General features: G+C 51.8%; 1 protein-coding gene across 2 annotated transcripts in view; it reads right to left on the reverse strand.

Moving 5' to 3' along the window:
* Nucleotides 1-7025: 7025 nt before the first annotated feature.
* IDE (insulin degrading enzyme) overlaps nucleotides 7026-26015 on the reverse strand; it is a 118062-nt gene continuing 99072 nt past the window's right edge. For both annotated transcript variants that reach the window (XM_038764110.1, XM_038764111.1), the window contains 7 exons: nucleotides 23902-24013; nucleotides 17131-17298; nucleotides 13681-13953; nucleotides 12553-12614; nucleotides 11864-11936; nucleotides 9993-10060; nucleotides 7026-9124 (listed from right to left, as the gene is read on the reverse strand). In XM_038764110.1, the coding sequence (XP_038620038.1) occupies nucleotides 9029-9124; nucleotides 9993-10060; nucleotides 11864-11936; nucleotides 12553-12614; nucleotides 13681-13953; nucleotides 17131-17298; nucleotides 23902-24013 (852 nt within the window). In that variant the 3' untranslated portion in view covers nucleotides 7026-9028. The remainder of the gene's footprint in view (nucleotides 9125-9992; nucleotides 10061-11863; nucleotides 11937-12552; nucleotides 12615-13680; nucleotides 13954-17130; nucleotides 17299-23901; nucleotides 24014-26015) is intronic.

Below are 26015 nucleotides of genomic sequence, written 5' to 3' on the forward strand. Positions count from 1 at the left end.
GGGTTTTAAAGTTGGGAACGGTGGTGGACTGTCAGATACGAGCAGCAGTATGTCTTAGTGGCTAGAACACGAGTCAGGAGGACCTCGGTTCTAATCTCAGCTCCGCCACTCGTCTGCCGTGTGACCTTTGGGCAAGCGGTCTGATTCCTCTGTGGTTCCGTGACCTCATCCGTAAAACGGGGATGAAGACTGTGAGCCCCGTGCGGGACGGACTGTGTCCAACCTCGACGAACTCGTATCAGCCCCCGCGCTTGGTATGGTGCCTAGCACGTAGCGCTTAACAAATACCATATAAAGTTGGGGAGGGGGAAGGAGGAGATTCAGGCTCGAGGGAAAACGTAGGTAATGGTTTGGCGGAGGGAGACGTGAGATGAAGGTACGGAGAGTAAATTGGGGTTAGTGTAGCAGAGGGGGGTAGACCCGGTTGTAGGAGGAGGTCACCAAAGTTAGGCAGCAGGGAGAGAGCTGATGGGATGTCTTAAAGCCGACGGTAAGGGGTTTTCTGTTTGATGCAGAGGTGGATGGGCGACAATCGGAGGTTTTGGGGGAGATATGGACTGAGTGGCTTTGAAAAAAATGATCCAGGAAGTAGAGTGAAGTATGGCCTGGCGAGAGGAGACACAGGAGTCAGAGAAGCTAGCAAGGAGGCAGTAGTCGAGGTGACGGATTCTAGGTGCTCGGGTCAACCTGGTAGCAGTTTGGATGGAGAGGGAAGGGCGGAAGATTCTAAAGCTGTGAAAGTAATAATAATAATAATAATGATAGCTTATTAAGCGCTTACTATGTGCAAAGCACTGTTCTAAGCACTGGGGAGGTTACAAGGTGATCAGGCTGTCCCACGGGCGGGGTGTGGGGGGAGCTCGCAGTATTAAATCCCCATTTGACAGATGAGGGAACTGAGGACCAGAGAAGGGAAGTGACTTGCCCAGAGTCACCCAGCTGATAAGGGGGGGAGCTGGGATTCGAACCCATGACCTCTGACTCCAAAGCCCGGGCTCTCTCCACTGAGCCAGACTTGGTGTCAGGCTGGAGGGCTTGAGAGGTGAGGATCACACCACGGTTAGGGGCTTGCGAGGTAGGGAGGGTGGTGGTGGTGCGGTCTACGGTGATGGAAAACTCTGGGGGAGGACGGGGTTGGAGTGGGGGGAGTGAGGTCATCTGAAGGAGGTGTCCTGAAGGCAGGAGAAAACGCCAGGCTGCAGGGAGGGAGAAGTCGGCGGAGCTGGAGGTTTTCACCCAGAAAACTGGGACATGAGAGCGTAGGCCTTGAGCTTTGGAAGACCGGGAGAGGCCGTGGGTTCAGGAAAGCGACGGCACTGTACCGAATGCCGAGGTAGAGAGAAGTTAATCAGCTTGCACACCGGTTGCACAAGAAGCCGCGTGGCTCAGTGGAAAGAGCCCGGGCTTGGGAGTCACAGGTCGTGGGTTCTAATTCCGGCTCTGCCACATGTCTGCTGTGTGACCTGGGGCAGGTCACTTCACTTCTCTGAGCCTGTTACCTCACCTCTGAAATGGGGATGAAGACTGTGCGCTCCACGTGGGACAACCTAATCACCTCGTATCTCCCCCCCAGCGCTTAGGACAGTGCTTTGCACATAGTAAGCGCTTAAGAAATGCCATCATCATCATCACACAGACCTTGTCCCACATGGGGCTCACAGTCTTCATCCCCATTTTACAGATGAGGTAACTGAGGCACAGAGAAGTAAGGTGACTTGCCCAGGGTCCCGGAGCAGACGAACGGCAGAGCCGGGATTAGAACCCAGGTCCCGCTGACTCCGAGACCCCTGTTATTCACTAGGCCAGGCTGCTTGCACCAGCCCACTGGCTAGGAATCTTCCTCCTCCCCAATTCCGGGGTCAAACACCCCCTCTCCACCCCAGTGCTTAGTACAGAGAAGCAGCGTGGCTCAGTGGAAGGAGCCTGGGCTTTGGAGTCAGAGGCCATGGGTTCAAATCCCAGCTCCACCAGTTGTCGGCTGGGTGACTTTGGGCAAGTCACTTCACTTCTCTGGGCCTCAGTTACCTCATCTGGAAAATGGGGATTAAGACTGTGAGCCCCCCCCCGGGACAACCTGATCACCTTGTAACCTCCCCAGCGCTTAGAACAGTGCTTTGCACATAGTAAGCGCTTAATAAATGCCATCAGTATTATTATTACAGTGCCTGGCACATAGTAAGCGCTTAACAAACTCCACAATTAATATTGTTGAGCATCACACACAGCCTCTGAGTTGTCTTCCTTCTTTGCCGCGGGCACCTCTAGCTGCCACCGGTGACGTCGGAGGAGTGTCTCTTCCCGGCTGGTGGCGGCGTTCCCACCTCGCCTCTTTTTTACTGGGAACTTCGGAGGTAGGGTGGCCAGTTGCCTGGTTTTATTTTGTTAGTATGTTTGGTTTTGTTCTCTGTCTCCCCCTTTTAGACTGTGAACCCACTGTTGGGTAGGGACTGTCTCTAGATGTTGCCAATTTGTACTTCCCAAGCGCTTAGTACAGTGCTCTGCACATAGTAAGCGCTCAATAAATACGATTGATGATGATGATGATGATGATCCCCCTTCTAGACTGTAAACTCACTGTGGGCGGGGAACGTCCACCAACTCTGTTGTATCGTACTCTCCCAAGTGCTCAGGACAGTGCTCTGTGGGCTCTTTTTAGACTGTGAGCCCACTGTTGGGTAGGGACTGTCTCTATATGTTGCCAACTTGTACTTCCCAAGCGCTTAGTACGGTGCTGTGCACACAGTAAGCGCTCAATAAATACGATTGATGATGATGCTCTGCACGCGGTAAACATGGGACGCCAGCGATTGCTACCAGCTGGCCCAATTTTCAGCTCATGCCTCCTGTCCAAATACAGCACCAGACACTTTACGTAGGGTGTTTTCCTTTTCAAAGCCCGGCTGCCTGCCAAGCCCTGCCCCACAGAATCATTCATTCAGTCGTATTTACTGAGCGCTTACCGGGTGCAGAGCACTGTACTAAGCGCTTGGGAAGCACAAGTTGGCAACGGATAGAGACGGTCCCTACCCAACAGTGGGCCCACAGACTAGAAACCACCGTGTTCGGGGGAATCTGGGGAAGGAACAGATTGGGTAGATCAGTTGAAGGGGAAATGGTGTCGAGGGCCCCTGGAGACAAATTCAAAATGCGAGTCAGCTCGGTGGACTTCTACTACTACTAATAATAATAATGGTATTTGTTAAGCGCTTACTATGTGCCAAGCACTGTTCTAAGCACTGGGTTAGATACAAGGTAACCAGGTTGTCCCATGTGGGGCTCACAGTCTTAATCCCCATTTTACAGATAACAGGCACTGAGAAGTTAAGTGACTTGCCCAAAGTCACACAGCTGATAAATTGTGGAGGTGGGATTAGAACCCATGACCTCTGACTCCCAAGCCTGTGCTCTTCCATTCATTCATTCAGTCGTATTTATTGAGCGCTTAAGTGGTGGAAACAGTGTGGGCTGGTGGAAGGAACATGGTCCTGGGAAACAGAGGCTCTGGGTTCTAATCCGGACTCCTGTACTCATTCATTCATTCATTCATTCAGTCGTATTTATTGAGCACTTACTGTGTGCAAAGCACTGTACTAAGTGCTTGGGAAGTCCAAGTTGGCAACATATAGAGACGGTCCCTACCCAGCAGCGGGCTCACAGTCTAGAAAGGGGAGGCAGAGAACAAAACATATTAACAAAATAAAATAAATAGAATGAATATGTACAAATAAAATAGAGTAATAAATACGTGCAAGTATATATACATATATACAGGTGCTGTGGGGAGGGGGAGAGGAAGGAGGGGGCTTAGTCTGGGAAGGCCTCCTCATCAGCTCTATGACCTTGGTTGAGTCACCTAACTTCTCTGTGTCTCAGTTTCTTCACCTATAAAACGGGGACTGAATCCTACTTAGACCTCGAGCCCTCCGCGGTCCAGTTTGATTCATTCATTGAATCGTATTTATTGAGTGCTTACTGTACTGAGCGCTTGGAAAGTACAATTGGGCAACAAATGGATCATCTTGCCTCCACCCTAGGGGTTGGCACGTAGAAAGCACTTGACAAATACCACAATAATTATTATAAAGTGGCCTATAGGATGTCGTTAGGTTAATGTCCCATGCCTGATGAGGCACCTGCGTGGCGTATTATTGTGCCATCAGTGGCCACCCTACTTTGGTGCAGGTGGCCTGCTCCGCCCTAGTCTAAATTGCCCTCCAGCGTGGGCACAGATGGCTTGTCCCAAAGAAGCCTCAGGGACTATGTGAATGAAGGGCTTTCTGGAATTTTTTTCCCCCCATTCATTCAATCGTATTTATTGAGCGCTTACTGTGTGCAGAGCACTGTACTGAGCGCTTGGCAAGTACAAGTTGGCAACATATGGTGTTTAAGCGCTTACTATGTGCCAGGAACTGTCCTAAGGACTGGGGGACAGTATCTTTTATCTGCCCCAGCGCTTAGAACAGTGCTTAACAATCAATCAATCATATTTATTGAGCGCTTACTGTGTGCAGAGCACTGTACTAAGCGCTTGGGAAGTACAAGTTGGCAACATCTACCATTATACCATTATACAAGGTAATCGGGTTGGAAATGGTCCATACCGTTATACCATTATATAGTATAACAAATACCATTATATGGTATAACAAATACCATTATACCGTTATACAAGGTAATCAGGTTGGAAACGGGCCCATGTCCCACACGGGGCCTACAGTCTTGTTCCCCAGTTGACGAATGAGGTAACAAAGACAGAAGTGACTGGCCCAAGGTCACACACTAGGCAAGTGGCAGAGGCAGGATTAGAACCCAGGTCCTTCCAACTCCCGGGCCCATGCTCTAACCACTCGGCCATGCTGCTTCTCAGCGTGGAGTAAAGGGATATAGACAGTGACCTCTAGACTTAAGCTTCTCGGAGGCAGGGACCCTGACTGTCAAGTGTGTTATATTGGACTCTCCCAAACACTTAGTACAGTAAGCGCTCAATAAACATGATGGATCGATTGGTAACAGCTCGGCCTAAACCTGCCCCTGGCCGGCAGAACATCTGGGCAGATCCAGCTCTCACGAGTGATCGAACCTCGGGTGACTGACCCAAAACCAAAGTCCTAAGCGCTCCGGTGGATGAGCAGGGGGTTGGGGTGATCATCCATCAGTGGTGTTCACTGAGCACTTCTTGGGGGCAGGGCCCCGAACTTAGGAGCGTGCCCTCCTTCAGAAGTCCAGAAATCACGGCTTTCCCAAAGATGGTTCTCCTATTGAGCCCACGTATGTTTTTCCAGCTTGGGAGAAGCAGCGCGGCCTTGTTGGAAGAGGCTGGGCCCGGATGTCAGAGGACCTAGGTTCTAATCCTGCCCGTTGTGTGACCTTGGGCAGGTTATTTGTCTTCTCTGTGCCTCAGTTCCCTCACATGTCAAACAGGGATTTCATACCTCGTCTCCCTCCTGCTTACAATAATTACAATTTGGTATTTGTTTTTGGTATTTGGTATTTATATGTATATATGTTTGTACATATTTGTTACTCTATTTTACTTGTATGTATCTATTCTATTTATTTTATTTTGTTAGTATGTTTGGTTTTGTTCTTTGTCTCCCTCTTTTAGACGGTGAGCCCACTGTTGGGTAGGGACCGTCTCTATATGTTGCCAACTTGTACTTCCCAAGCGCTTAGTACAGTGCTCTGCACACAGTAAGCGCTCAATAAATACGATTGATGATGATATTTGTTAGGCGCTTACTATGCGCCAAGCACTGCTCTAAGCACTGGAGTAGCTACAGGGTAGTCAGGATGTCCCACGTGGGACTCACAGTCCTAATCCATTTTACAGATGAGGGAACTGAGGCCCAGAGAAGTTAAGTGACTTGCCCAAGGTCACACAGCAGACAAGTGGCAGACCGGGGATTAGAACCCACGACCTGCTGACTCGTTCATTCATTCAATCGTATTTACTGAGCGCTTGCTGTGTGCAGAGCACTGTACTAAGCGCTTGGGAAGTCCAAGTCGGCAACAGAGAGAGACGGGCCCTACCCAACAACAGGCTCACGGTCTAGAAGGGGGAGACAGACGACAAAACAAAAAACATGTAGGCAGGTGTCAAAATCCTCAAAACAAAAGCTGTCCGATTTATCCCAGGCCCATGTTGTATCCACTATGCCATGCTTAAGTGAGGTCTGTAACTTATCGATTTTCCTGTAATTTATTTGTTTATATATTACTGTCTGTCTCCCTCTGTAGACTGTAAGTTCTTTGTGGGCATGGAGTATTTCTGTTATAGTGTACGCTCCCAAGCGCTTAATACAGTGCCCTACACACAGTAAGTGCTCGATAAAAAACAATTAACGTGGGATGTGATCTAATCTAATCAATTGTATTTACTGAGCGCTTACTGTGTGCAGGGCACTGTACTAAGCGCTTGGGAAGTACAAGTTGGCAACATATAGAGACGGTCCCTACCCCTTGGTGTATCTACCCCAGTGTTTAGCACAGTGCTCGGCCCGTAGTAAGCCCTTAACTAATATGAGATTATTATTAGTAGTAGTATTTCACTGGAGTGAATAGACAATTCCATAAAACGCCACAAGAGATGGAGCTGTTCACAACGATGGGCCTCTTCCGATCAAAGAGAAGCAGCGTGGCTTAATGGAGAGGGCCCGGGCTTGGGAGTCAGGGGTCGCGGGTTCTAATCCCGGCCCCGCCACGTGTCAGCTGTGCGACGTTGGACGAGTCCCTTCACTTGTCCACGCCTCAGTTCCCTCATCCGGAAAATGGGGATGAAGACTGTGAGCCCCAACTGGGACAACGTTGTATCTCCCCCAGCGCCTAGAGCAGTGCTTGGCACATAGTAAGCGCTTAGCAGACACCATTATGATTAGTTATCATCAAAGGGGCGAGGTTGCGGCCGCAAAGAGTGTGAAAGGAAGCCCGAGGGCCCGGGCGGGTGGGGGAAAAGCCGCCACCCCGAGACCGGGGCATTACCAGGCCCGCCTGGGATCCCCCCAACTCAAAAGACGCCAAGTCCACAGCGGGATCCAAATCCAGATCGTTTATTGTAAACAGGGCGGCCCTCAGGGTCCCTCCCGCAGCGGGCCGCCACGTGGGCGAGGGGGCACAGACTCCCGGGCCCAAAGCCACCACACACAATGAACACCCGGAAGAGTTACACAGAGCTAATCGTAACTTAGAAGTGATTTCACCAATCTGATGCAACAGGCACAGAGACAGAAAGAGAGAATGACAGTGTCCCGGACAGTCAGTTATTGCTTGGAAACACGCACGCACGCACACAGAGCAGCCTCGTCTCCACCTAAGTGAAGCCGGAATAGTGCCTGAGTTATCAGAAGGGTCCTACTGGGTCAAACTCAGAGACGGGAAATGCCGGGGGGCACTTGACAGCGACCAACGCTTCTGGCAGATTATCCATTACCCTCCGCGCAAAAATCGGATACCGCCCATTATACCGTCAACGCGACGCGCAGGTCGGTGAGCCCCCAGAACCGTAGCCCTGAAGTTTTCCACCCACCCCCTCCGGCCCGCTCCTCGCCGTGACCGCTGCGGCCTCGCCGAGCCGGTCACTTGCATCCCGGGACGGATTCGGGCGTTCAGGGTCCACGCTGAGGGCTAAAAGATGGAACTGAGGAAGTGGAGAGATGGGGGTGCTCCCAGAGCCCCTTCCTGGGGAAGCAGGGCCCTGTTCCACACGAGGGACCCTCACCCACGTTGGAAAGTCCAACCGCTCCGGCAACGGAGAACACCAGATGCCAAACACGGCGATACCGGAGGGGCCTAAATGCCAGGAACAGCCGTTCTCCCCGCCCGGGTCTCCCCTGGGCCAGAATTGGGGTCGGGTTCGTCCCAGCGGCGTGTTGCATATTTGAAGAGCGATCAGGCCTACTGCGTTGACCCGGCCCCGAAAAGCAAGCCCATCCCGCTGTTGGGTACGGACTGTCTCTGTGTTGCCAACTTGTACTTCCCAAGCGCTTAGCACAGTGCTCTGCACACGGTCAGCGCTCAATAAATACGATTGATTGATTGATAAAACAGTTCCCCTTTGGTGCCGGTTCCCCCATCCCCGCTAGAAAAAGCATGCACTGGTTTAAGGCAAGAGGGGGAAATCTTTCCCGCCACTTTGGAGGAAAGATTTCTCAGGAAATGGAAGCTCAAAAAAAAAGCTTCAGGAAGCGGTTCACACGTCAGCCGCGTCGCTCGGACCGCCCCGGGGGGAAGGAAACGGACGGACCCTGCAAGGTGAACAACCAAAACGGCAGTTAAATATAAGCGCTGCGTCTAAAACGGGGCCGGAGAAACTCTGAGAACTGAACCGGGGGCCGGGTGGTCGCTTCTGGAAGCTTGCCCCTCGCTCACACGCACGCATGCAAACGTACACGCACATACACGCACACGTGAGGACAGAGTGCCTGCGTCCTCGGCCTGTAGAAAAGTCCCGCGACGTATAAAAAGATTAAAACCATGCCTGTGGGCTCCGGGTCTTCTCTGGGAAAGAACGTGGCTCTTCCTGTTCACGATGTGTCCAATTTCTGGTTTCCGTCAGTCCCGTGAACGGAGCAAGTGGATCCCGGGGCGGGATGGTCCAACAGGTCCCCGAAGCCTCCGTGCTTTCCCTTTCGAATAAACGGCGTCGTTTCCCAGAGCCGAGGAGGGCGAGTCCGCGGGGATCCTGAGGCGCCACGTGGGAGGTTTCCCTCGGGAAGCCGTAACTAGCAGGGGGATCGAGGGATGGGGGTGACGGGGGCGATAGTTTAAAATACACTGCTTCTACAAGGCTGTAATAAATCAAACGGGGTTTTAATCGTTTCTCTACAGCGTGACGCGTGACTGCGGCTGATTTTCCTAACTGTCTGAATCTCTCGTTTCAGGGTCAAAAGTGGACCGGGCCTCCGTGGGCGGGTGTTCCCTGGTGAGGAGGGGGCCGTGGCGGGCGGACTGAATCCCCGGTGGGGGGGGAGGAGGAGGAGGAAGGGGGCCACGAAGGCTCATCCGCTTGTGCCTGTCCGGCGGGTGGGGGCTTTCAGAGCTTTGCGGCCATGAGGTTGATGTGTGGCTTCACCAGAGGAAACAGCGGCAGGCTGCGTTTGAACATCGTCATGTTCTCGATCACCTCGGGCTGCGGAGGCAGGGGGAAGGCACACGCGTTCACACGGCCGACAGAAACGCAGCGCTACCAGGGTAGCCGCCCCCATCCCGTCCGTTTCAAGAGCCTGGCCCGCCCCCGACCCCTGTGGCCCTGGCCTTCTCGCTGGCAGGCCGGGCTGGCCCGCCTCTATCACACACAAACTCCTCACCATTCATTCATTCATTCACTCAATCGTATTTATTGAGGCGCTTACTGTGTGCAGAGCACTGTACTAAGCGCTTGGGAAGTACAAGTTGAAGAACTCAATCATCCTGCCCCCTCCTCCCTCCTTCTACTGCCCTTCTACTTACTGTACCTCCATCTCACCTGTCTCGCCGCCAACCTCTCGCCCCCGTCCTGCCTCTGGCCTGGCACGCCCTCCCCCTTCATATCCGACAATAACTCTCCCTTCAAAGCTTTATCCAAGGCCCATCTCCTCCAAGAGGCCTTCCCTGACTAAACCCCCTTTTCCCTATCTCCCACTCCCGTCTGCGGCGCCCTGGTTTGCTCCCTTTAATCATCCCCCGGCCCCACAACGCTTCCGTACGTATCTATCACTTTAGAGTACTGTGTCTCCCCCTTTAGACTGTACGCTCGTTGTGGGCAGGGAACATGTCCACCACCTCTTCCAAGTGCTCTGCACAGAGCAGGCGCTCAATAAATACAATTGACTGAACCGCCCGTGTCCGCACGACTTCAGGCTGCCGTGAAGTGCCCCCCTCCCTTGACCCCGTCAGGCAGGGGCTCAGCTCTACTAGCTGGAACACTGCCCGGGTACAGGGAGGAGGCAAGCCCTGCCCAGCACCAGAGTGGGCCCAAGGCACACAGGCCGGGCCCCCCCTCCGCCCCGGTGACTTACTTGGGGCAAAGCTGGGGCCGCGGCCAGATTGACATCATTTTGACACGGAAACTCGCCTACGACGGGACCTGGAAGAGAACGACACGATCTCAGAACCGCTTTCTGCAGGCCTAGATGGAGCGGTCCCCGCCCTCTCCCCCCCGAGAAGGCCCTGATCCCAGAAGAAGAGGAGCCACGGGGACTCCGAGGGACAAATCTGGCCACGGCTATCAGGTCTCGGACTCCCGGAAAGGGGAAGCCCTGACCGGGGGGCCTGGGTAGGGTGAGGATGGGAGGTTTTCCCTTGACATTCTGGCCCCTTATTTAATTAGCGACAAACAGGCTGCTCTTCGGTCAGGTTGGGGGTCAGATGGCGGCGACTCCCGCGGGCCTTCTCACCGACGGGACGTTTCGCGAGACTTCCTTTCCGACGGCTTCCTGGAGCGGCAAGGGTTATGGGAGGGCTGAACTGGGGGGGTGGGAAGAAACAGAGACCGTGGCCTAATTCCCCGTTCTCCCAGTGGGCAGCGAGGCCGCAAGAGATCAATCATATTTATTGAGCGCTTACTGTGTGCAGAGCACTGTACTAAGCGCTTGGGAAGTCCAAGTTGGCAACATATAGAGACAGTCCCTACCCAACAGTGTGTTCACAGTCTAATAGCGGAGGCTCTGGGCACCTCGGTCTTTGAACCAAAAGCTCACGACTCTTCCCAGATGTGGGAGTGATGATCCTGAAACTCGGCTCGGGGACGGGTGACGTGATCTGGAGTGACCTTAGGCAGCGGTGGAAAAGGGGCCCTCCGTCACCCGCCACCGCCAGGCCCTCCCGGCTTTCCCCTGTTCTCCCAACTGGAATGGCTGGATTTTAGGACAGAGCTGCTATTCACTGGGCTAATGGTAATAACTGTGGTATTTGTTAAGCGCGTACTACGTGCCAGACACTGTACTAAGCGCTGGGGTGGATACAAGCAAAGTGGGTTGGACCTGGTCCCTGTTTCACGTGGGGCTCACAGTCTCGACCCCCGTTTTACAGATGAGGTAATTAGGGCACGGAGAATAATAATAATAATAATGCTGGTATCTGTTAAGCGCTTACTATGTGCCAAGCACTGTGGTGGACACAAGGTAATTAGGTTGTCCCACATGGGGCTCACAATCTTAATCTCCATTTAACAGATGAGGTAACAGGCCCAGAGAAGTGCAGTGACTTGCCCAAAGTCACACAGCTGACACGTGGCGGATCCAGGATTAGAACTCGCGACCTCTGACTCCCAAGCCTGTGCTCTTTCCGCTAAGCCACGCAGCTTCTAGAGAAATGAAGTGACTCCCCCAAGGTCACACAGTACACAGGTGGCGGAGCCGGGATTAGAACCCATGACCTTCCGACTCCCAGGCCTGTGATTTATCCACTAGGCCATGACCCTTCTCAACTAGGACAAGGTCTAGGACTAACAAGAATAATAACGGCATTTGTTGAGCGCTTACTATGTGCCAAGCACTGTTCTAAGCGCTGGCGGGGTGATCAGGTTGTCCCAGGTGGGGCTCCCAGTCTTATTCCCCATTTGACAGATGAGGGAACTGAGGCCCAGAGAAGTGAAGTGACTTGGCCAGAGTCACACAGCTGGGATTTGAACCCATGACCTCTCCCTCCCAAGCCCGCGCTCTTTCCACTGGGCCACGCGGCTTCTCTGACCAGGCCAAAGACCCGCCAAACCGCGGAGTTTGGTGAAGAATATCTGCACTGCCATGGAGTTTCTTTCTCCTTCGGGCTCCCAACGGCCTCCAAAAGCGGCTCTGGGTCGTTTCGACAAAATCACCCCAGGGTCGTTTCGACAAAATCACCCCAGGCGCGGGTCCGGGGGGTCCCGGGGGGAGCAGCCCACAATACTCACAGGACTCCATCTCCCTGGCGAGGACGTGAACGGACACTTTGTGTCTCCTCGGGGCCTCGACCGCCAGCATCTCCTGCACGACAAAGGCAACGTCGGCTGAGGCTCTCCACCAAACACACTCTGCTTCCGGACACTTACCGACCGTACCGTCTGTTGAGCGCTTACTATGTGCCAAGCACCGCCTTCAGCGCTGGGGTAATAATAATAACGATGGCATTTATTCAGCGCTTACTATGTGCCAAGCGCCGTTCTAAGCGCTGGGGAGGTTACAAGGTGATCCGGTTGTGCCACGGGCGCCTCAGAGTCTTAATCCCCATTTTGCAGATGAGGCAACTGAGGCCCAGAGAAGTTAAGGGACTTGCCCAAAGTCACCCAGCTGACAATGGGCAGAGCCGGGATTTGAACCCCTGACCTCTGACTCCAGAGTCCAGGCTCTTTCCACTGAGCCACGCTGCTTCAAGACAAGCCCAAGACAGAGTCTCTGCCCCGCCTGGGTTCAGGGACTTCACTTGTTACCTCGTCTGTAAAATGGGGTTGAAGGCTGTGAGCCCCTTGTGGGACAACCTGATCACCTTGTAACCTCCCCAGCGCTTAGAACAGTGCTTTGCACATAGCGCTTAATGAATACCATCATTATTATTATTATTATTATTATTATCCTCCCAAATGGGAGCCAAGAGCTGGCTTACCTTGTAGAACCGAATGATATCCTCCTTGGTAAGGGTCTTTAAATAGGCAACTTCAGTGTTATCTGAAAAGCAATTCACGCGAGTCAATGATAAGCGCTTAGTACAGTGCTCTGCACACAGTAGGCGCTCCGTAAATACGACAATGAATAATCTGCAAGGGGTAAGGAGCCAGTCGGTCTGGAGCTGGGGGAGATGCTGGCGAAAGGATGGATTTCTCCCGGCTCCCCGTCCCGTTTTCCTTCTCCCAGCGACGGCGGCTGGGTCTCGGCTCCTCTCTGGGGCTTCACGGAGAGCTCTCTTGGAGCCAAGGCCGGATTCCCCCCGCCGCCGCCCCAGGCTCCGGGACGCTGCCCCCGCCCAACGGGAAACCCAAATCGGCGACGGGAAGTCGAGGCAAACTCGACTCAACCTTACCGTGCACATCCCCACCCCGTCTGGGAGGTCAGCCCCGCTTTCCTCCCGCCCCTCCGCCCCCTCTCCTTTCATTCCTATTTCCTCAGTGTTTACTGCGTGCAGGGCGCTGTCCTGAGCGCTCGGGAGAGTACGATTCAACAATAAACAGACACATTCCCTGCCCACAGTGTGCTTAGTCTAGAGAGGGAGACAGACATTAAAATAAATGAATTACAGATACGGACGTAAGTGCCGTGGGGCACGGAGGGGGGATGAATAGAGGGAGCGAGTCAGGGTGACGCAGAAGGGAGTGGGAGAAGAGGAAAGGAGGGCTTAGGGTGGGAAGGCCTCTTGGAGGAGATGGGCCTTCAATAAAGCTTTGAAGGGGGGGAGAGTCACTGTCGGATTTGAAGAGGAAAGACGTGGGCGAGGGGTCGGCGGCGTGCCCTCTGCCCCTTCAAAATCTCCTGTTTCCCCCCTCACACTCGGTGCCCGGTTGGCAAGACCGAGGCCGGACCTACCGGGGTCTGGGCTCCTCCTGGAAAAGCCGCGAAGGGATCTCCTTCCCTGGGGCGAGGGGAGGGCGCCCAAGGTGAGTTTAGGGAAAATGGGATTCAGGGAACTCGGTTTCCCAGGGCCCCAGCGGGGGGAGAAGGTGTCACTCGTTCCGCCCCGTCCTGGTCTCTTAGGAAGGGATCCACGGCCGCCGTCGACCCGCCCGTACCTCCCCCGTACCTCGGTCGAAATTGTACTGTTGGGAGATGATCTCCCCCCAGTACTTGGCGCACTCTGCCGACAGCTTCTTTGGTTTGTCCAGGCGGCGGATGGCCAGCGCCTGGATGTGCTTCTGGAAGGCCTCTTCGGTCATGTCTTCGATGGACTTCTCCATGGTCATCAGGAAGGCCTCCACTCGGCTCTCCAAGTAGTGGGGTGGCTTCTCCGACTGGATGATGAAGCGCAGGCCCTGGATGCCGTTGGCCCTCCGGGGACCGCTGAACACGATGTAACCTGGCACGGGCGGTAACGCTGGCGTGAGCGAGCAGAAGGGATCGACACCAAGCCGCGGGCACCGCTGACACACGCCAACTGACACCCGTTTTTCTTTTACGGTATTTGTTAAGCACTTACTGTGCGCCGGGCACTGTACTAAGTAAACGCTGGGGGGGTAGATGCAAGATAAATCAGGTTGGACACGGTCCACGTCCCACATGCGGCTCACAGTTTTCATCCCCGTTGTGAGAAGCCGGGCGGACAAGGGGAAAGAGCACGGGCCCGGGAGCCAGGAGGTCCTGGGTTCTAATCCCGGCTCCGCCACTCGTCTCCTGCGCGGCCTGGGGCAGCCAGTCACTTCACTTCCCTGGGCTTCGGTTACCTCATCTGTCAAATGGGGATTGCGACTGGGAGCCCCATGCGGAACGGGGACTTGAATCTGCTTCTACTTGCCCAGCGCTTAGTACAGAAGCAGCGGCGTGGCTCGGTGGAAAGAGCTCAGGCTTTGGAGTCCGTGGTCATGGGTTCAAATCCGGGCTCCGCCGATTGTCAGCTGGGTGACTCTGGGCAAGTCACCTAACTTCTCTGTGCCTCAGTTACCTCATCTGTAAAATGGGGATTAAGACTGTGAGCCCCCCGTGGGACAACCTGATCACCTTGTAGCCTACCCAGCGCATAGAACAGTGCTTTGCACATAGTAAGTGCCTAAAATACCATCATTATTATTACAGTCCCTTGCCCATAGTAAGCACTTAATAAATACCATCATTATTATTATTATTTGACAGGTGAGGGAACGGAGGCCCAGAGCAGTGACTTGCCCAAGGTCACACAGCAGGCAAGTTGCGGCGCCGGAATCAGAACCCAGGTCCTTCTGACTCGCAACCCACGCTCTATCCACTGCTTCTCATTTTGACTCTTTTAGACTGTGAGCCCACTGTTGGGTAGGGACTGTCTCTATATGTTGCCAACTTGTACTTCCCAAGCGCTTAGTACAGCGCTCTGCACACAGTAAGCGCTCAACAAATACGATTGAAGATGATTTTGGTCCCACCTCTAAGGAGTCGGATTTGGGGGCGGACCGCCGCCAGCTTGACCGGCAATGTGCCCGTCTGCAAAGAGCATTCAGAAAGTGGGGGGCTGCAGAACGCCAGGCCCGCTTCCATTCATTCATTCATTCAACTGTATTTACTGAGCGCTTACTGTGTGCACAGCACTGTACTAAGTGCTTGGGAAGTACAAGTTGGCAACATACAGAGACGGGCCCCTACCCAACAGCGGGCTCACGGTCTTTAGTTGGTATTTCGACTACCGTGAGATGGAGGGGGAAGCAGAAGTGTCTCTCTCACTGAGGACGTGGGCAGCAGGAAGGCAGGACCTGTGGCAGGCACTGTACTAAGCGTTGGGGGTAGATGCAAGTTAAATCAGGTTGGACACAGTCCACGGTCCCACATGGGGCTCGCGGTTTTCATCCCCATTACGAGTCGGAGGACCCCGGATCCGCCGCCTTTCTGCTGCGTGACCTTGGGCAGGTCACTTCTTGGGGCTTCAGTTCCGTCATCAACTAAGGACTGTGAGCCCCAGGTGGGACCCGATGATCTGCCCCAGTCGTTATGAATAAAAATGACGGTATTTGTTAAGGGCTTACTATGGGCCAGGCACTGGGGTGGAGCCAAACAAATGGGGCTGGACACAGTCCCTGTCCCACGGGGGACTCCCGGTCTCATTCTCCATTGTACAGATGAGGTCACTGAGGTACAGAGACTTGCCCAAGGTGGTGGAGCTGGGATTAGAACCCATGACCTTCCAACTCCCAGGCCAGTGCTCTAGCCACAGCTCCATGTTACATCAGTGCTTGGTGTATAGTAACCACTGAAATATCCCTTTTTTCTATTATTATTATTATTATTATTATTAGGACCCTGACTATTATCCCCCTATTATTATTATTATTAGCACCCCGACTATTATCCCCTCCTTGAAGTCTGACCACCCCCGCCGAGGAAGAAGGATCTTTCAGGAATGGCCGGAGTGCTCCACGCTGCTTCCGAAGGGCCTCTGAAACACACATTTTTTTGGCGTGATCCTCTAGACCTGGGGCGGGAAATGGAACGAGATGGGAACAGTCCCCAGAATTGACCGGACAGTGCTCCGTAGAACTTGAATTCCCGGAGTTTTGAAGAAGAATTCCTGGAACAATGGCTGGAATTGCTTCCTCCTACAACTGAGGGGACCCCAGCCTCTCCACGCGCGAGAGGCTACTTATGCCCCCCATGTCAGCGAGCAGTGGAGCTTGGCACACATCTCTCTCAAACTCGAAAACCTCCGGTGGTTATCCGCCTCGCTCTGTCTCAAGCAGAAACTCCTTTCCAGTGAATTAGGGCTCTGCACCCAATAAACACTCAATAAATACCAGTGATTGATTCGAGGCTGTCCATCTAACACCCCTGTTCGCTTTCCTCTACGAGCAGTGTGGCCTAGCGAACAGAGGACAGCTCTGGGAGACCCGTGAGCCCAGCTGAGTCTAGTACAGTGTTTGACCTCCATTAATAATAATAATAATAATAATAATAATAATAATAATAATGGCTTTTGTTAAGCGCTTACTATGTACCTAGCACTTTTCTAAGCGCTAGGGGGGCTACAAGGTAATCAGGTTGTCCCACGTGGGGCTCACAGTCTTACTCCCCATTTTACAGATGAGGTCACTGAGGCCCAGAGACTGTGAGCCCGCTGTTGGGTAGGGACCGTCTCTCTTTGTTGCCAACTTGTACTTCCCAAGCGCTTAGTCCAGTGCTCTGCACACAGTAAGCCGCTCACTAAATACGACTGAATGAACGAATGAATGAAAGTGACTTACCCAAAGTCACACAGCGGAGCCGGGATTCGAACCCATGACTTCTGACTCCCAAGCCCGGGCCTTTTCCACTGAGCCACGCTGCTTCTCCTCTCTTTAATCATTATTAATGATTATTATCGCAGGCCCGGCCCGATGCCAGGCACCGGGGCGGACAGGTCCGGACACAGTCCCCACCCACCATTCATTCATTCATTCAATCGTATTTATTGAGCGCTTCCTGTGTGCACAGCACTGTACTGAGCGCTTGGGATGTCCAAGTTGGCAACCTATAGAGACGGTCCCTACCCGACGGTGGGCACCACAGAGCCACCGGGCTGAGACCCCGGGAAGCTCACCCAGCTGTTCTTTGGTCCGCAGCGTGTTGAAGCACGGCTCGGAGATGATCTGGCAGAAGAGCTCCAGGAACATGTTTTCGGAGGTGCTCTGCATGTCCGTCTGGTAGTAGATCTCGATGCCGCAGTTATTGTGAACCTCGTTCCTCTGCTGATAAACAAACCAGCCCCCTGAAGGCAAAAAGCGAAAGAAGAATCGGCCGTCGGTGATGCCACAGGTCGGCTCCTCGCACGGGAAACCCAATAAGGGCAGTTGGAGCTGAATTTTAGGAATTTTAGGAAAATGGGAGATCCTGAATACAGGCTGATAGTACCACACGTTTTACGGGACGCCCCGGTCCGCCCATCCAAACATACCGCCCCGTATCCCGGGGTTCAGAACCCCATAATAATAATAATAATTATGGTATTTGGTAAGCGCTTACGACGTGCCAGGCACAGTACACAGGCACAAAGTAAGTGCTTAACAAATGCCATTATTATTATTATTACTAAGCGCTGGAGTGGATACGAGCATATCGGCTTGGACACACATGGGGTTCAGTGTCTTAATCCCCATTTTACATATGAGGAAACTGAGGCACAGAGAGCTGAGGGAGCCAGGATTAAAACCCACTACCTTCTAACTCCCAGGCCCGGGCTCTAACCATTAAGCTGTGCTGCTTTCTAGACTGTGAGCCCACTGTTGTATATGTTGCCAACTTGTACTTCCCAAGCGCTTAGTACAGTGCTCTGCACACAGTAAGCGCTCAATAAATACGATTGAATGAATGAATGAATGAATGAATGGAGTGGATACAAGCACATCTGCTTGGACACACATGAGGTTCACAGTCTTAATTCCCATTTTACATATGAGGAAACTGAGGCACAGAGAGCTGAAGGAGACAAGTGGCGGAGCCAGGATTAGAACCCACTACCTTCTAACTCCCAGGCCCGGGCTCTAACTATTAAGCTGTGCTGCTTTCTAGACTGTGAGCCCACTGTTGTATATGTTGCCAACTTGTACTTCCCAAGCGCTTAGTACAGTGCTCTGCACACAGTAAGCGCTCAATAAATACGATTGAATGAATGAATGGAGTGGATACAAGCACATCTGCTTGGACACACATGAGGTTCACAGTCTTAATTCCCATTTTACATATGAGGAAACTGAGGCACAGAGAGCTGAAGGAGACAAGTGGCGGAGCCAGGATTAGAACCCACTACCTTCTAACTCCCAGGCCCGGGCTCTAACCATTAAGCTGTGCTGCTTTCTAGACTGTGAGCCCACTGTCGTATATGTTGCCAACTTGTACTTCCCAAGCGCTTAGTACAGTGCTCTGCACACAGTAAGCGCTCAATAAATACGATTGAATGAATGAATGAATGAATGGAGTGGATACGAGCACATCTGCTTGGACACACATGGGGTTCACAGTCTTAATTCCCATTTTACATATGAGGAAACTGAGGCACAGAGCTGAAGTAGACAAGAGGTGGAGCCAGGATTAGAACCCACTACCTTCTAACTCCCAGGCCCGGGCTCTAACCATTAAGCTTTGCTGCTTTCTAGACTTAGAGCCCACTGTTGGGTAGGGACCGTCTCTAGATGTTGCCAACTTGTACTTCCCAAGCGCTTAGTACAGTGCTCTGCACACAGGAAGCGCTCAATAAGTACGACTGAATGAATGCTACTTCCCATAATGACCTTTGGGCAGGTTGTTTTGACTCTCCTACAGAATTCAGGTGACTGAATCAAATCGACGGAGGTTTTCTAGGCAGAAGCAGCGTGGCTTAGTGAAAAGAGCCCAGACTTGGGAGTCAGAGGACATGGGTTCTAATCCCGGCTCTGCCACTTGTCTGCTGTGTGACCTTGGGCAAGCCGGTTAGCTTATCCGTGCCTCAGTTACCTCGTCTGTAAAATGGGGAGTAGGACTGTGAGCCCCCGGTGGGACAACCTGATTACCTTGTATCTACCCAAGCGTTTAGAACAGTGCTCGGCACATAGTAAGTGCTTAGCAAACACCATAAATACTATTGTTATTATTAAGAATGCTCTTTCTAAGCTGTGTCCCTGGGACAGAACCTCTCCAAAGCATTTAGTACAGTGTTCTGCAATCAATCGTATTTATTGAGCGCTTACTGTGTGCAGAGCACTGTACTGAGCGCTTGGGAATCAATCAATCAATCAATCGTATTTATTGAGCGCTTACTATGTGCAGAGCACTGTACTAAGCGCTTGGGAAGTACAAATTGGCATCACATAGAGACAGTCCCTACCCAACAGTGGGCTCACAGTCTAAAAGGGGGAGAAGTACAAGTTGGGAAGTACAAGTTGGCAAGTTCTGCACATAGTTAAGCGTTCCATAAATACAACCGACTGACTGAGCGCTTGTCTGACTGCTGCTCCCAGGGCCCGGCGCTGCTGCTTTCCGCCCAAGTCTCGTGAGACGCCCCGAGACGAGGTGGTCTGAAGGCCAGGCCACGCGGAAAAAACGGGCACAGCAAGGAGGGAGAAATCGGCCCTCCGCTCCTCCCCACGGATACAGGGCAGCGTGGCTCGGTGGAAAGAGCCCGGGCTTGGGAGACAGAGGTCGTGGGTTCTAATCCCGGCTCCGCCACTTGTCGGCTGTGTGACTTTGGGCAAGTCACTTCACTTCTCTGGGCCTCAGTTCCCTCATCTGGAAAACGGGGATGAAGACTGGGAGCCCCATGTGGGACAACCTGATTACCTTGTATCTGCCTCGGTGCTTAGAACAGTGCTTGGCACATAGTAAGCGCTTAACAAATGCCATCATTATTATTATTATTATTATTTAGTATCCAGGGCTTTGGCTCCAAGCATCGGAGAAGCAGCGTGGCTCAGTGAAAACAGCATGGGCTTTGGAGTCAGAGGTCACAGGTTCGAATCCCGCCTCTGCCAAGTGTCAGCTGTGTGACTTTGGGCAAGTCACTTAACTTCTCTGGGCCTCAGTTACCACATCTGTAAAATGGGGATTAAAACTGTGACCCCCCCCCCGTGGAACAACCTGATCACCTTGTAACCTCCCCAGCGCTTAGAACAGTGCTTTGCACATAGTAAGCGCTTAACAAATGCCATTATTATTATTATTATTATTATTATTATTAACGTGGAGAGAGGTCTCGGATTCTGCTTGTGGAGGATCATCATCTAGATGCAGGTTCCCCGTCATGTTTCCACTGTACTCTCCCGAGCGCTAAGTACAGTGCTCTGCACGTGACAGGTGCTCTCTAAATATCACTGACTGATTGACTTATTCAGCTTCAAAGAGCACTGCAAAGGCGCAGGGAGAATCCAACACTGACCCAGGGATGGGGTCGGCCGTCTCCAAAGGCTCCGCCTGAAAGGGCACTTGACCTTCGGTTTGCCTCAAGGTCAAGCCTAGTGCATTTTTCATTCTCTAAAGCAACTTCTGGAAGCCAACGGTGGTTTGTCTCACCGGGACACGCTGAAAACCGGAAGGGAGACGGGATCATTTAATCCTTCTCGCGGAGGTCCGTGAGCTCAATTAACCCTGGGTCTCCTACAGTTCCACCCTGAAACTGGCTCCTGTGAATCACTGAGTCAGTGGAATGGAGGGGACTGAGTTTCTGGGGATGAAACCCTAACACCCTGCTGCCCACCGACTCAATTAATTCACAAGACACCGTTCGAGATGGTGCGTTCTAAAGGAACGTGCCAGTTGAGGCCGTGCTGCGTTTATTGATGTTCATTCCTCACAAACATCACAGAACACAGAGAAGCAACGTGGCCCTGTGGATACAGAGCAGAACTGGGAGTTGGCAGGACCTGGGTTCTAATCCTGACTGCCTCTTATCTGATGCGTGACCTTGGGTAACTCACTTAACTTCTCTGGGCCTCGGTTATCTCATCTGTAAAACGGGGATTAAGACAGTGAGCCCCATATGGGACATGGGCTTGGTCCAAGATGATCAGCTTGTGTATAACCCAGCGCTTAGTACAGTGCCTGGTAATGCCTAACCAATATCATTTGAAAAAAAAAAACAAAAATAAAACACATTTTTTTATGCCAAAAAGCCCCTTTCCAACCCTGCTGCCATTTTTATATATGAATTTTAGTTGTTCTCAAGTTAAGGTTTCTTTAGCTGAATAATATTTCTAGTTCCCCGCACCTCCTTCAAATACCTGCTCACCCCCTTAGAGTCTTCCTTTAGTGCTTCTGTCTTGCACCCATGGAGACTGATTTCTGACCTCCATTTTTCACCCCTTTCCCAGCACAGCCCTCCTGAAAACTTTGGGGGACCCCAAAGGGAAACACAGCCCTTAAAACACATAATAATAATAATAATAATAATGGCATTTATTAAGCGCTTACTATGTGCAAAGCACTGTTCTAAGCGCTGGGGGGATACAAGGTGATCAGGTTGTCCCGCGTGGGGCTCACAGTCATCATCCCCATTTTACAGATGAGGGAACTGAGGCTCCGAGAAGTGAAGTGACTTGCCCGAGATCACACAGCAGACATATGGTGGAGCCGGGATTCGAACCCATGACCTCTGACTCCAAAGCCCGGGCTCTTTCCACTGAGCCACGCTGCTTCTCACACATCTTCTCATAGATTTCATGTGTGAAATCTTCTCATAGATTTCACACATCTATGCTGGGTGAAATCTTTCCCTTCAGAATGCATGTACTTTGGACCCGACTGTATCCAAATCCAGGGAAACAAGTTCCACCCATCAGCTACGAAGGAGGTTTCCCACCGTTGTGCTGTGTTGGTAGTAGTAAGAGTATTTATTAAGTGCTTAGTGTGTGCAGAGCACTGTACTAAGCATTGGGAAAGGATTTTCATGCCAACAGAAGGAATACAGTGGTGGGCATTAGACACAGTCCTGGGGGATGGGAAGGGAGCAGGGGAAAGCTCAACACTGAGTAACAGAGCCCGGCTCTCATGAGGAGTTCAATAAATGCCACTGATTGATTCGATGGTGGAAAAAGAGGAGCCTACTATGATTTCAGGCCCCGGGATCCCCGCGTCCTTCCTCTCACGCTCTCTGCTGCCTCTCTAAAAGCCGCTGCCGAGCTGGGTAAGTGGATGGAAAGTGTGGGGGACAGAACACGGGAGGAGTACAGAGATAGTAGATGACACCTATTATAAAAGTTTTCATCTCAATTCTCACAGAATGAATCTACGCTCTCAGAAGGAAGGGCGCACTGGAAAGAAGCAAACCGATACAGCCAGATGCTTGACATGTCAAAATCAATCAATCAATCAATCGTATTTATTGAGCGCTTACTATGTGCAGAGCACTGTACTAAGCGCTTGGGAAGTACAAATTGGCAACACATAGAGACAGCCCCTACCCAACAGTGGGCTCACAGTCTAAGTGACGCCAGGTAATGACTTCATACCTGTTAAACTGACATAAGCAAACCCATCCCATCAGTCGAGTTCTTTTTAGACTGTGAGCCCACTGTTGGGTACGGACTGTCTCTATATGTTGCCAATTTGTACCTCCCAAGCGCTTAGTACAGTGCTCTGCACATAGTAAGCGCTCAATAAATACGATTGATGAGTTCTTATCACTGAGATTCTTAGATTGGAAACCCCTCCATTCCTTCAACTCCTTCAGGGTAAGGTACCCAAGGTCCTGTACCAGCACTGAGTTGTGTGTCCCCTTCTGTCTACTCACCCGTGCTTGGTATGGGGCCTTGAGTTCAATAGGCACTAAATATATGCTGCTGATTGTTTAACTGAGTTACATGTGGCAACTCGGCTGTTAGAGTTAAATGGAATCCTTCTCGTAACTGCCTTCTTGCCCCGGGGGAACTGGAAACTGGGCAGAGACGGCTTCGTTTAAGGAGTAGAAAATGTATTCAAAGCTGAACTGTGGGCGGGGTTGGTGGGGGAGGGAACTCTGTCTGAGGAATCCAATTTCCTGGGGAGTGGGACTGATGCGGAATCAATTCGGGTAGAAAAACGATCCCGGTCATCTCTGTTTTCAATCGCTCCAGGCCTGTGACCACCAAATCAGGAGCACTACTTTCCAAACGGAGAGGGATTGGCCTCTTGGGTCAGGGATAAGACAAGGTGGAATGGTTTGGCCTTTCTCTTGGCCCAGAGGCCCGAACACCCCCGGGGCGGACCGGAGGGGGCGAGGGGAGGGGGTGGAAGGACGCCTGCTGAGGAAAAGATGGGCGGAAAGATGACTCGGGAGCCCAGGCGGGGTCGGAGTGGGAGGAAACTACGGACAGTTCGGACTTACTGCCGGGATCCAGGGATAAGCAATGATCGGTCAGCTGAACCCCAAAGAATCATCATCATCAATCGTATTTATTGAGCGCTTACTGTGTGCAGAGCACTGTACTAAGCGCTTGGGAAGTGCAAATTGGCAACATATAGAGACAGTCCCTACCCAACAGTGGGCTCACAGTCTAAAAGGGGGAGACAAAACCAAACATACTAACAAAATAGAATAGATATGTACAAGTAAAAGAATGCACTTTCCATCTGGGATCCTGAGCCAAGCAGGTGGATTACGGGGGCTGTAGGGGCCAAATAGGATTCACTGGTTCATCGGGATATTCCTGGGATTGGCTTTATGCAGAAGACTTCATTCTATATCCCTTACGGCCTGTGCTGTGGTGGACTGGGCTTAGATCACCGTGAAGACCGTAACCGTGCTAATATCTGCCCTCGCTCACTCAGGAATAACAAAAATCAACCCAGTTGACCCCACAGTTAAATGAACCACGATTTAACGGTACTGCAGTATTTCCGGGCTTATAAATATGAAATGTCGACTTACTGTCAGGGAGCTGGACTTCTCGATACCTAACTAATTGGCTTGGAAGGAGGGGCTTAGTATGAGCGTGTTCAATCAACGTGTCTTCCACCATCTGCATGACTCCCAAGGCGGCCTGAAAGGAGAAATCTCCATTACGGTCTTCTTCACGTCCCCCCGTGAGAGTCTGTCTCCAAAGGCTCCCTTGTGCGTACCCCTTCCTTTAAGAGGAAAAACGGCACCCTCCAGCTATCTACATGATGATGAAGAACAGCCCCACCCCACCAAAGTCTGAAACCCCCAGCAGCTTGTAAGTGGAGAATGAATGATCCTCAGATAAGACCAGAAAGGCTGGAGAGACCCTGATCCACATGGGACAGGAACTGTGGCTGGCCTGACTAGCTTCTATCTACCCCAGCGCTTAAAGCAGTGCTTGAACCTATTAAGCGCTTAACACAATAATAAGAATAACACCCCTCCGACGAAGCAGCCAGAGAAGGGGCACCTGTGTGAGGTACCTGGCTCCGCTCCTCCCCAGTTTCTGTGGCAGAGTCGGCCGGTGGGCTCACCAAATACCACAAGTATGATGGTGGTGATGATTATTATTCCGTGATAAGATGAGGATCTGTGCCTTTGGGGAATCCGTGGTCTAGAAAGCGAGCTTGGGTTTCTCCAAAGGTGGGTTTGCCCTTCTCATCAGAGGTTCTGCCATCCTTGGAACTAGAGTGGCTTGTTCCCTTTGTTCTTCCCCCCTCCCAGCCCCACGGCTCTTACATACATCTCTGTCATTTATATTCATGTCTGTCTCCCCGTGTCTAGACTGCAAGCTCGCTGTGGGCAGGGAATGTGACTGTTTATTGTGTACTGTCCCAAATACTTAGCACAGCACTCTGCACACCATAACCACTCAATAAATACCACCGAATGAAGGAAAGTGAGAGGTGGGGAAGACTTGGTATGGAAGAATCAATCTCCCAAAGTTTGCTGGCATTGGGTTTTTCTAGACATCACTGCCGCCCCATTCTATTGGAATAGAATCATTCCTCCGGAAGTTAGTCAGTCAATCGTATTTATTGAGCGCTTACTATGTGCAGTGCACTGTCCTAAGCACTGGGGTGAGTACACCGTAACAATAAACCGACACATTTCCTGCCCACAACAAGTTTACAGTCTTGAGGAGGCTGCCGGGCCCTAGAAGGAGTGGGCTGCAGTTCTCCCCGGAAGACTCTGGGCTCACCAAGAGGTGCTCACTCATATTTTACATGAAATCTCGAGTAGTATGTAGGCGATTTCAGGCTTCGGGCACAAGCCCTCCGCTTTCAAAGTGTGGAGAGAAAGGATGACGGTTCCGGGTGGTTTAAAGAAGTTCACCTCTGGCTTGAGAAAGAACCTCCTAAGAGAGGGAAATCACTGCGTGGGCCTGCGTCTTCAAAGTGAATGTCAACCAGCCAGGCTCAGGACATAACTGAAACCCAAAGTTCCCATATTTAATAATAATACTAATAATGATGGCATTTATTAAGCACTTACTATGAACAAAGCACTGTTCTAAGCGCTGGGGAGGTTACAAGGTGATCAGGTTGTCCCACGGGGGGCTCACAGTCTTCATCCCCATTTTACAAATGAGGCAACTGAGGCCCAGAGAAGTGAAGTGACTCACCCAAAGTCACACAGCTGACAATTGGCGGAGCCGGGATTTGAACCCATGACCTCTGACTCCAAAGCCCGTGTCTAATTGGGGCCCAACCTGGGTATCCTGATGAACTCTGCTTCCCAGGCTCCAAGATCTGGGTGAGATTTTGGGAGTTGTGCCTGAACTTGGGGGCCCAGGGGGTTGGAGTGTTAGGGGTGAGGAAAGGATGATTATTTAAGGAAAGTGGGAAGTCTGAGGTTGAGGTCAAGGCCTATTACGCAACATCTCAAATTCATTCATTTATCCCATCGTATTTATTGAGCACTTACTCATCATCATCATCAATCGTATTTATTGAGCGCTTACTATGTGCAGAGCACTGTACTAAGCGCTTGGGAAGTACAAATTGGCAACATATAGAGACAGTCCCTACCCAGAGCACTGGACTAGGCGCTTGGAAAGTACTTGAATGGACGCCACCTGGGTGGGAGCTCTTTCCAGGAGC

The sequence above is a fragment of the Tachyglossus aculeatus genome, chromosome 22 (assembly GCF_015852505.1).
Source record: "Tachyglossus aculeatus isolate mTacAcu1 chromosome 22, mTacAcu1.pri, whole genome shotgun sequence".
Taxonomy (NCBI): Eukaryota; Metazoa; Chordata; class Mammalia; order Monotremata; family Tachyglossidae; genus Tachyglossus; species Tachyglossus aculeatus.